Source organism: Brienomyrus brachyistius, chromosome 1, assembly GCF_023856365.1.
Source record: "Brienomyrus brachyistius isolate T26 chromosome 1, BBRACH_0.4, whole genome shotgun sequence".
NCBI lineage: Eukaryota > Metazoa > Chordata > Actinopteri > Osteoglossiformes > Mormyridae > Brienomyrus > Brienomyrus brachyistius.
This window is the reverse complement of record NC_064533.1, coordinates 42,856,066-42,865,322: the sequence shown is the minus strand read 5'-3', so window position 1 is coordinate 42,865,322 and position 9,257 is coordinate 42,856,066. Positions and strand designations below refer to the sequence as shown.

Below are 9,257 nucleotides of genomic sequence, written 5' to 3'. Positions count from 1 at the left end.
AATTTTAAATTATTTAGGTTCCCCTGAATCACGATGTTTTATGGAGTGATCTACAGATACAGAAGGTTCGATTATAATGTAGAAACTTAATGTTCTAGTTGTAATTATTTATTTCAACATTAAAGTTTTCCTATAGATATTATCTGAGATTCAATAGGCAAATTATTTTGTGATGGCATAGAATCTTTAATAACAAATGCAATTAATATTTCCAACAATGACTACAAACTAAAGGCTTAATAACATCAAAAATTCACTTGCACTCTCTTGGGAAATTTTTCAGTCTTTTTCAGTCTTTCAGTCAAAAATGTACAGGCAAATGGATTTAACTTAATCAGTCAGGCTGCTTTTTGGAAGAAAAAGGTGTTTTGCTAGATAAGAAATTCAGTATTTCCCAAGTGAGTGCAAGTGAGTTTCCAGCTGTAACCTGCACAAGTAATTTCATGAAACACTGGACACTGACTCCAATAGGAGTCACTGAGAGAGTTTTTACCTGTCAGATAGTCAGTGAGGATATGAGGGCAGATAGTGAACCAGCTGGTATTGATGTTTGCAAAATATTTACAGCCATTAATTTGAGCAGTTCAACGTCCTGTCACCCTTGTTCTTCTCATCTGTTTTTTCTATATACTGATGTTTTAGGACAACTGTTATTGTATGTAGGCAACAATCTTCCCTGAATTTCCTATTATGATTACATTAATTGCTTTGAATACTTAATGTGATAAGTGTTAACTATACTTCAGTGGAAACACTCTCCCTTGTCTTTAGGTCTGCTGTGATGTTTGCAGCAGAGGGTACCACCATGACTGCATGCAGAATCCTCCTTATTGATCAGGACTATATTTGTCCAGCATGCACATAAGAAATTGTCAGTTTATTAGTTTTCTGTTTTATGTAGGATTATTTATTTACTTATTTATTTGACAATGTGGCTAATTTTACTTATTTATTTACTTATTGCTTTTATTTTAATATGGCATTACTTTATCCATATCCCATTTGACATCAGCAAGGTCTGTTTCATAATCTGTGTAAGTACAGTGCATTACATGTGTTGCCATGAGGCAACATATTCATTTTTTGGCATTCAAGTTCATTGGCGTTCAAATTGTAATTTTAACTGCGAATCACGATGCAAACTTGGTACCAAAACATGCATGGCAAGTTTAGCAACTGATATTTACATTACTTGAAAAAGGAATCTTGACATAATGGAGCCCTCTGTATCTGTCTAACTGTAGGTCATTCCATAAAACATCATTATTCAGGGGAACCTAAATAATTTAAAATTGGATGTCCATTTCCCTGCAAAATTCAAAGGGGGTGCCATTCACCTGTCGTGAATGGCACCCCCCCAGTTGATCTCCTCCTAATATGCTTTTCAGAAATCTGCACAATAGAACATCAATAAACAGTGCGAACTCTGTAAAGTACTAATAACACAGGTAATGACCCAGTTTCTTAAAAAAGAAACAATAAAATCCCCCTCGGCGCGCTGCATGGCATTCATGAAATTCAGTAATTATTATCTATTTCTTTAAATAAGTCGGTTGCTAGCAGCATTTCGTGATAGAATCAAAGGGGAGAATGGAAATGAATTTCCTGCCAGGTTAGCCGTCATAAAGACAAACATCTTATTTGTTTAGGTATTTCAGATCACTGCACCAGAACATTCTCTTCATTGTGGAGAAAAATAAATGACTAAATATGTATAGGGAATAATATACATATTTATAACATTTGCTTTGATTATTAAAGCGAAAGACTTCCTTGTTCTCAAATTAGTACAGTAAACTGATGACGAGACAAATCACCTACGTTCTCGTTCGGGGCTCATCGTCTACATGTCACAGTTTATATGGGTTAAATGCAGCCTTCGTGAAGTGAAACAGTGATAAAGGTCGCCTAAATATGAAAATGCAATTTAATATTTAATACTGCATATTTAGATTGACGGAACTACGTCTTTTCTCCCTTTGAATAGCAGAAAAGAGCAGTACGCGCTCCCGACAGGGGTGCATTTCACGGCAGGGGTGCAGAATACGGCACAAAAGCTGTCTTCGTATACATAGCGGCTAGTTTGGGGCGGCGAGCACTCGGATTGGCCACTTTTATCATGACTGTAAACGTTCTAGTCGGGTAGCGCCATCACGTCACGGAGTGCGTGACGTGCGCGCGCACTGGTTCCTCTCGCTCACGCTGTCAGAGCTGGATATTGAGCTGGGTGGCGGTCTGGTTTACCTGGTAAAACACTTCTTATTCTTTCACTTTATCACCGGGATCATATTTAGAAAAGCGACGCTAACAAAGTTCCCAGAAGATAACTGTAGCTGCTCATTTGAGGTTTTGGTGGTACAAACCATTTGAAGAGCGCTACTACTGTTTTGTGATGCTCTGCATAGTATGATTACATAACTTTAACGAGTGGGTAAGGTAGGGAGGGTATGATTAGCTGGCAACTAATTGGTGTAATTCGGTAAAGATCCTCAGGCTGGCTTCCGCCTCCTCCCGACGGCTACCTTTCAGGTTCGTTTTTCTTTGTCTCTGACATCGTGTCTCCATGAAAATCTCTAGGGGCTGCAAATGGTCTTACTGAATGCATTAGAGTTAAATGTTTGTTTGGAAGTCTTTGGTAGCACTGTTAAAGGTTAGTCATTTTGTCTTGTTGTATTTAGCTAGAAATTCTTCTCTTGCTTTTCCACAGATTCCACTGAAACCTGCACCTGTCAAAATCATGGTTGATGGTTCTGTGAAGGACTAGCGCACAGGAAAGCCTCAAGATCAAGACTGAGTATCCAGAGTAACATGGAGTGTGTCTCATCAAAGCTCTGCAGGACATTGCTGTACATCTTTGTAGCACCCTTTCTGCTAAGTGTCATTTCAGCTGATAAAGATTATTATAAACTCCTGGGGCTGTCCAAAGATGCATCCAACAGGGAGATCCGACAGGCCTTCAAGAAAATGGCTCTGACGATGCACCCTGATAAAAACCCAGTAAGTGCATCACATTTGTGACCCCCTCAGTCCCTCCAGCCCCCTGACATCCTTTGCTGTCTTCTCACAGAACAATCAAAATGCCCATGAGAAGTTCCTGGAGATTAACCGGGCATATGAGGTGCTGAAGGATGAGGACCTCAGGAAGAAATACGACAAGTATGGGGAGAAGGGTCTGCAAGACAGCTATCAGGGTGGCCAATATGAGAGCTGGAGCTTCTACCGCTACGACTTCGGTATGCACACATAGGGAGTCTTGCCTACCTGCAGTGGCAGATTCCTCAAATGTGACTATTGGTGCCAAGGCAGCCTGGTCTTGCCTGCTTACTGGTTGGCATTCCTGTGCCTACGATGATGGGCTTGTCGTCTTTTCTTTCCTAAGGCATTTATGATGATGACCCAGAGATCATCACTTTGGATAGAGGAGATTTTGGTAAGTGCTGAGGGCACCCGCCTGACAGCAGCGTGCATGCAATTTCGCATGACGGGGCACTGCAGCATTCACCTGTGTCTCGCCTGTTCTCAGATGCTGCAGTGGATTCTGGAGAGCTCTGGTTTGTCAACTTTTACTTTCCACGCTGCTCGCACTGTCATGACCTGGCACCCATGGTGAGCCCTGCACTCCTTAATCCATCCATCAAGTTGTGTGTGTTCAAACGCTGACTGCTCATGATCACTATGTTTCTTTCCCTGAAATGTGGTACCCCCCAGTGGAGGGAATTTTCCAAGGAGATGGATGGAGTTCTGAAGATAGGAGCTGTGAACTGTGGCGATAACAACAGATTGTGTCGCAGTAAAGGCGTGAGCAGCTACCCAAGCCTCTACATGTTCAAGGCTGGCATGGTGAGTACCTCTGCCCCCATTGGTCACTATCGCTGGCTAACAGGCACTGCCCCCAACCAGCCCACCAGCTCACGGCCTCTGCTGTCCCCCCCACCTCTCCCCTTCCTGACAGAATGCACAGAAGTATTTTGGTGACCGGTCCAAGGAGGGCCTCATGAAGTTCGCCATGCAGTTTGTGCTCAGCAAAGTGACGGAACTGTGGCATGGTAAAGTTCCCAAGTTGCCCTAAGCCCAAGCTGGAAATAGGAAGCAGAGCTGGTGGATGGGCTAATAAAATGCTTTTGGTGGGGAATTTCCATGTATGTCACTTCAGCCCAGTTTGTGTAGAGGCACGCAGCCAGTGAGGAACGGGCCTGACTGGGTTTGTCTGTGCCAAACATGCTGAGATGCAATGGTCCTCCTGCAGGTAACATCCACACAGAGATGGAGAAGTCACAGGTGTCAGGGGTCGGCTGGCTGCTCACCTTCTGCACCAACTCCAGAGGTGAGTTAGACAGAATCATTGAAGAGTGACTGAAACCTTATCCTAGAAGGACAGGTACCAGTTGCACAGAACACCTTAAGTTTTCCCCTTAAGTATGACAATTATGGTTTTATTTCTCCTTAGCTGACGGATTTATTTAAAGGTCTTGCATAGAATCCTTTAAAAGGTTTCCTTTAAAAATCTTAAGGGATGAAAGACATTTTACAGCAGTAAAATTGTACAGTTTCCATGGAGACCATTTACCCTCATGCCTGTTCGTGATACCTGTTATCGCCTCCAGTGTTAATTTTGTTGACAAAAATGTTGAAGAGAATATAGCCTAACGAAGGTCTTTTTGAGTGATGATAATTAAAACGAAAACATGATTTAAATATTTGTTTAATGACATGAAAATGAAACATAGTATTCATCTGATGAATATAAAAAAAGTTAAAGAGCCAGATTTTGTTGCCACTGCATTTATCTAATGAAAATGTGGACTGTTCCCTCTGCTATATAGTGTTCACTGCAAATATGTACTTTTTTGCTCGACAAACAACAACTGAGTGGAGCATATAACGATAAACTTTGCTGGGTGGTTGACGACAAGCACAGACGCTAACTTGGGAGATACATAAAAGTACTGGAGGAACAATTAAGCAGATAAAATAGTTGTTGTATCTCGATTACTTTAAATGCATTTTGCATGTCTCCATGATTCGATGCACGCCTGTCTAATTTTGCAGGTGCCCAGGATGAAACTTGCCTGTTCTTATTAGTGGGATAACGTTACATCGTTTTTTTTTTTTTTTTTATAAGGAATCCAAAACTCAGCCTTTAAGGAAAACCTTAACTTAAGGTATTTTGTTCAACTGGCTTCAGATGTTTAAAATTGTTGCTGCTCTCTTTTTCTTTGAGACTGTCTGGGCTCTCAGACGAGGCAGAAGCTGGCTGGCATGCTGGTGAGGACTCCCCCCCCCACCCCCGGACAAACCACATCTTGCCCTTCCTCCTGGTTTCTATTTGCAAATATACATCAACGCTCTCCCCCCTGTGATCTCAGGATGGTCTGGTCCATGTCGGCTGGGTGGACTGCTTTACTCAGGCGGAGCTCTGCACCAGTCTTAATGTGGAAACCAGTTTCACAGCCTACTTCCCCCCTGGGGTCAGCCTCAGCCAGAGGGATGGTGCTCTGGTAAGGCTCCCTGCCCCTTGGTGGACTGTCTCCCATTGAGCTGGGGTCACTGGTTTTCTTTTCTCATTATGAGCAGCTATCTGATGCACACTGTGTTTTCATAGGTAATCATGAGTCTGGATGCCAGGGAGATCTACAGGGAGGTGATGCAGCACTTGCCAGACCTGGAGGCCGTCACCTGGGACACCTTCAGCGTAAGGGTGCCGGGTGTAGCCGGTTCCGTGTAGTCCGGCCTGGTCCTGGTTTTGGTTCTGTGAGGCTACGGTTCACACTGCTCTTGCTCGCTCTTCCCCCAGAAGAAGCTCGCTAACCATCACTGGTTGCTCAGCTTCACTTTCGAACACAAAGACCAGGCGTCCAGCGAGTACAAGAAGTTGAAGCCGCTGCTGAGGGAGGTGCATGTCAGGGTGAGTGCTGCCCCCTGGTAGGTGAAACCATGAGTGTGAGCTGCAGAGCATGTACCTGAGAGCTGCTGTTGCCACCTTGTAGGTGGGCAGGGTGGACTGCCTGGCTGAGGCGCAGCTCTGCAAGTCACTGTACATCCATAAGCCCAGCATTGCTGTCTTCCGGGGCATTGATGACTTTGAGGTCTACCATGGTGAGGAATCAGTGAGTGCATGGACTGGGGCCTCAAGAGGTGTACGTAGATGCTATATTTAATCCCGATGTGCTGTATTGGATTCTTGGTCTCCAGGGAAGTACTTGCTGTACACCATAGTAGCCTTTGCCAAGGAGAGCGTCAGTTCTCACGTCACCACACTGAGACCTGAGAACTTCCCTCACAACAAGAAGGAGCCCTGGCTGGTTGACTTCTTTGTCCCTGTGAGTGTCTCTCCCGAGGGGGTGGGTATCGGTTGGGTTTAGCCTTGACTCCACCGCCCTCTATTGGGTATTAGCGGAGTGAGCAGCTGCATGAGAAGATAAAGGGCAATGTTTGTGGCAATCACCTGATGTTGCAGTTTGGGTGTGATCCCGTCTTCATTGGTGAGCATTGGCTGCCTGCTCCTGTAGTAGTGTCTGCCTTGTCAAGCACTGCTCCAAGAGCTGAGGTATGTCGGGGTGCCATCCAAGCACCTCATTGGTCAGCCCTGCCCCCACAGTGGTGCCCCCCATGCCGAGCGCTGCTCCCAGAGCTGAGGAAGGCCTCCATAGAGCTGTTTGGCCAGCTGAAGTTTGGCACCCTGGACTGTACCATGCACGATGCTCTCTGCACCATGGTGAGTCCCAGGGTAGGGGGTGGTGGGGTGGGGTTTAGATTAGTGTTTGTGCAGGTGTAGAGTGCGGCTGGTGATGCACTTTCCTCTTACAGTACAACATCCAGGCATACCCAACCACTGTCATATTCAACCAGTCCAAGACACACCACTATGAGGGTCATCACTCGGCCAGTAGCATTTTGGAGTTCATAGAGGTGAGGAGATGGCCCTTCTCACCTTCCCCATGTGACCCCCTTGCCTCTTGCCAGCGTTGACTATCTGTCCCCCCCCCCCCCAGGATCTGGTGAACCCAGTGGTGGAGGTTTTGACCCCAGACAGCTTCCAGCAGCTGGTGCTACAGCGCCAACCCAATGAGACCTGGGTGCTGGACTTCTTTGCGCCGTGGTGTGGGCCCTGCCAAGCACTGCTGCCTGAGTGGAGGCGGCTGGCCCGGGTATGACCTGTGGTTATGGGTGGGCCATAGCCCTGGTGACAAAGCCCCCTCATATGTCCCCAGCTGGTGCTTGGCCTAATCAGGGTAAGCAGGTGGACATCAGCCCTGGTGACAGAGACTTTCCATGTGTCCCCAGCTGGTGCTTGGCTTGGTCAGGGTGGGCACAGTGGACTGCCAGAAGTACCACTTTTTTTGCCAGGGTCAGAATGTGCGCGCCTACCCAGAGCTCCGTATCTTCCCCCAGGAGGCGCCGTGGCCAGAATCCTACCAGTAAGCCTGGTCTTACTCCTCTGGCAGTCTCTGTGTCTGTCTGTGTGCTGACTGACTGTCTTCTGCTTCTGTTTGATGCAGAAGCTATAATGGATGGCACCGGGATGCCCACTCACTGCGGTCGTGGGCACTGGGGTAAGTTCTATTCAGCAGCCAATATATCAGTGTATACTTTGCAGTTGTATGCTGTTCCTTACTGAAACCCCTTAACCTTCAGCCTCTGACTGGGTTTTACTCCCAGGTTTCTGCCCAGAGTGTCTGTGGACCTGAGCCCTGAGGACTTTAGGACCCAGGTGCTGCAGGGTCAGGAGCATTGGGTGCTAGACTTCTACGCCCCCTGGTGTGGACCCTGCCAGCACTTTGCCCCTGAGTTTGAGTTTCTCGCCCAGGTGAGAGCCTGTCCTTCCATGTTCACCTTTACATGAAATTAAATGAAATGACACGTTATTGATCTCCAAGGGCAAATTCTCTTTTCACCTACCCCATCTTGCTCTCCATGACACACAAACACATGTAGGTGAGAGCAAGCTTAGTAGTGAAGAGCAGCCACCCATAGCAGCATCCATGGAGCTGGGGGTTAAGGGCTTTGCTCAATAACCCACAGACATTACTATTCTGAAGAGGTCGTGCTTGAACCAGCAACCTTCCGATCACTTGCACTGAGGCTTATGACTCTGACTCCTGCACTGATGAGCTGTTTGCTGGCTTTATCCCCTTAGCTGGTGAAGGGTACCGTACGTGCAGGCAAACTGGACTGCCAGGCATATGGGCAGACATGCCAGGCTGCAGGCATCAGGGCTTACCCCACTGTGCGCTTCTACCCCTACCTGGATGCTACCAAGGTGAGGACTGCTGGGGGCACTCTTCTCAGGGCAGTGGTAAGTTCATTGGTGCATGTGATGGGCACGCTAACCATTGGGTGTCCGGGGTCCAGCGCGACCAGGGAGGAGAGCATGTCAACAGCAGGGACGCCAGCACCATTGCTGCCATGCTGAGCCAGAGGTTGCAGGCCCTCTCTCCACAGTTACAGGGCACGGCCAAACTCAAGGTGAGTCACAGCAGAGGGCTGCCGTCATGCATGTGTAGGAACATGTCATTGCCCAGGATCACATGCTGTGCCCCCACCCACAGGATGAGCTGTAGTTTGACCTGCTGCCCTGGGGGGCATATTCACTGACCACGGGAAATGCAGTTCAGACGCTGGACGCACAAGCAGCAGAGGCAGATAAGGGTAACATTAGCTTAATGTGTCTGTACTATGGCAGCACTGGTCAGTGCCTCAGTCCTGTCTGCTTATACCCAACGTGATGTCCTGATGGACCTGCCTGTATGTGTCTGAGGCAAGAGACTGGCAGCCTTGTGCTTTACCTGATCTGATGTTAGTACTATTTTTTTTTTTGGGGGGGGGGCTCCCTCGAGCTGCTGCTGTCACCCATGCTCTCCAGTCATGGGGGTGACACTCCAAACCATGCTGGTCAGGACAAGGCACTGCTACCTGCTCTGCACACCTAGATGGCTTTGTGTATTGTATAAAAAAATCCAGTGACATTGGTTTCATTTGTTAAAGCCCCCCCTGTAATTTAATAAATAGATTTTTTTCAGTTGACTGTTGCTTGGTGTTTTTGCATTTCTGACCTTCAGCTTGAGGCTGAGAACATCTTCAGCAGGGCCATCTTTAGCATTTCTCAAACCTGTTATAACCTTTAATCTGTCAGCTAATTCTTCCAGTCAGGAGGCATCAGATGAACTGTGAGCGATCCAGGACATACCTCTTCAGAATGGGGGGGTTGAGTTGTGCACATTTAGGTATTTCCTAGGCACTTCCTTGTCAGTGAGAGC

General features: G+C 46.8%; 1 protein-coding gene across 3 annotated transcripts; it reads left to right on the top strand.

Annotated features, from left to right (window-relative positions):
* Positions 1 to 2,149: 2,149 nt before the first annotated feature.
* On the top strand, positions 2,150 to 9,024 carry LOC125744914 (dnaJ homolog subfamily C member 10-like). Of its 3 annotated transcripts, none has more exons than XM_049017229.1 (23): positions 2,150 to 2,247; positions 2,708 to 2,997; positions 3,068 to 3,233; positions 3,380 to 3,430; positions 3,524 to 3,606; positions 3,709 to 3,840; positions 3,953 to 4,046; positions 4,247 to 4,324; positions 5,222 to 5,265; positions 5,367 to 5,498; positions 5,603 to 5,692; positions 5,795 to 5,905; positions 5,988 to 6,096; positions 6,193 to 6,320; positions 6,599 to 6,715; positions 6,808 to 6,909; positions 6,993 to 7,148; positions 7,285 to 7,418; positions 7,500 to 7,553; positions 7,660 to 7,807; positions 8,138 to 8,260; positions 8,353 to 8,466; positions 8,550 to 9,024. In XM_049017229.1, exons 2-23 carry the CDS (start codon positions 2,809 to 2,811, stop codon positions 8,559 to 8,561), a joined length of 2,367 nt encoding a protein of 788 aa, XP_048873186.1. In that variant the 5' UTR covers positions 2,150 to 2,247; positions 2,708 to 2,808; the 3' UTR covers positions 8,562 to 9,024. The 3 variants fall into 3 exon arrangements, with proteins under 3 accessions (XP_048873186.1, XP_048873193.1, XP_048873177.1); XM_049017236.1 differs by having other exon boundaries at positions 2,162 to 2,529; positions 5,798 to 5,905; XM_049017220.1 differs by having other exon boundaries at positions 2,163 to 2,529.
* The last annotated feature ends 233 nt before the right edge of the window (positions 9,025 to 9,257 follow it).

Coding starts and splice junctions, on each gene's coding strand:
- LOC125744914 (XM_049017229.1), top strand. CDS start 2,809: ATGGAGTGTGTCTCATCAAAGCTCTGCAGGACATTGCTGTACATCTTT. Junction 3,431..3,523: donor TTTGGATAGAGGAGATTTTG/GTAAGTGCTGAG, acceptor GCCTGTTCTCAG/ATGCTGCAGTGGATTCTGGA. Junction 3,607..3,708: donor GTCATGACCTGGCACCCATG/GTGAGCCCTGCA, acceptor GGTACCCCCCAG/TGGAGGGAATTTTCCAAGGA.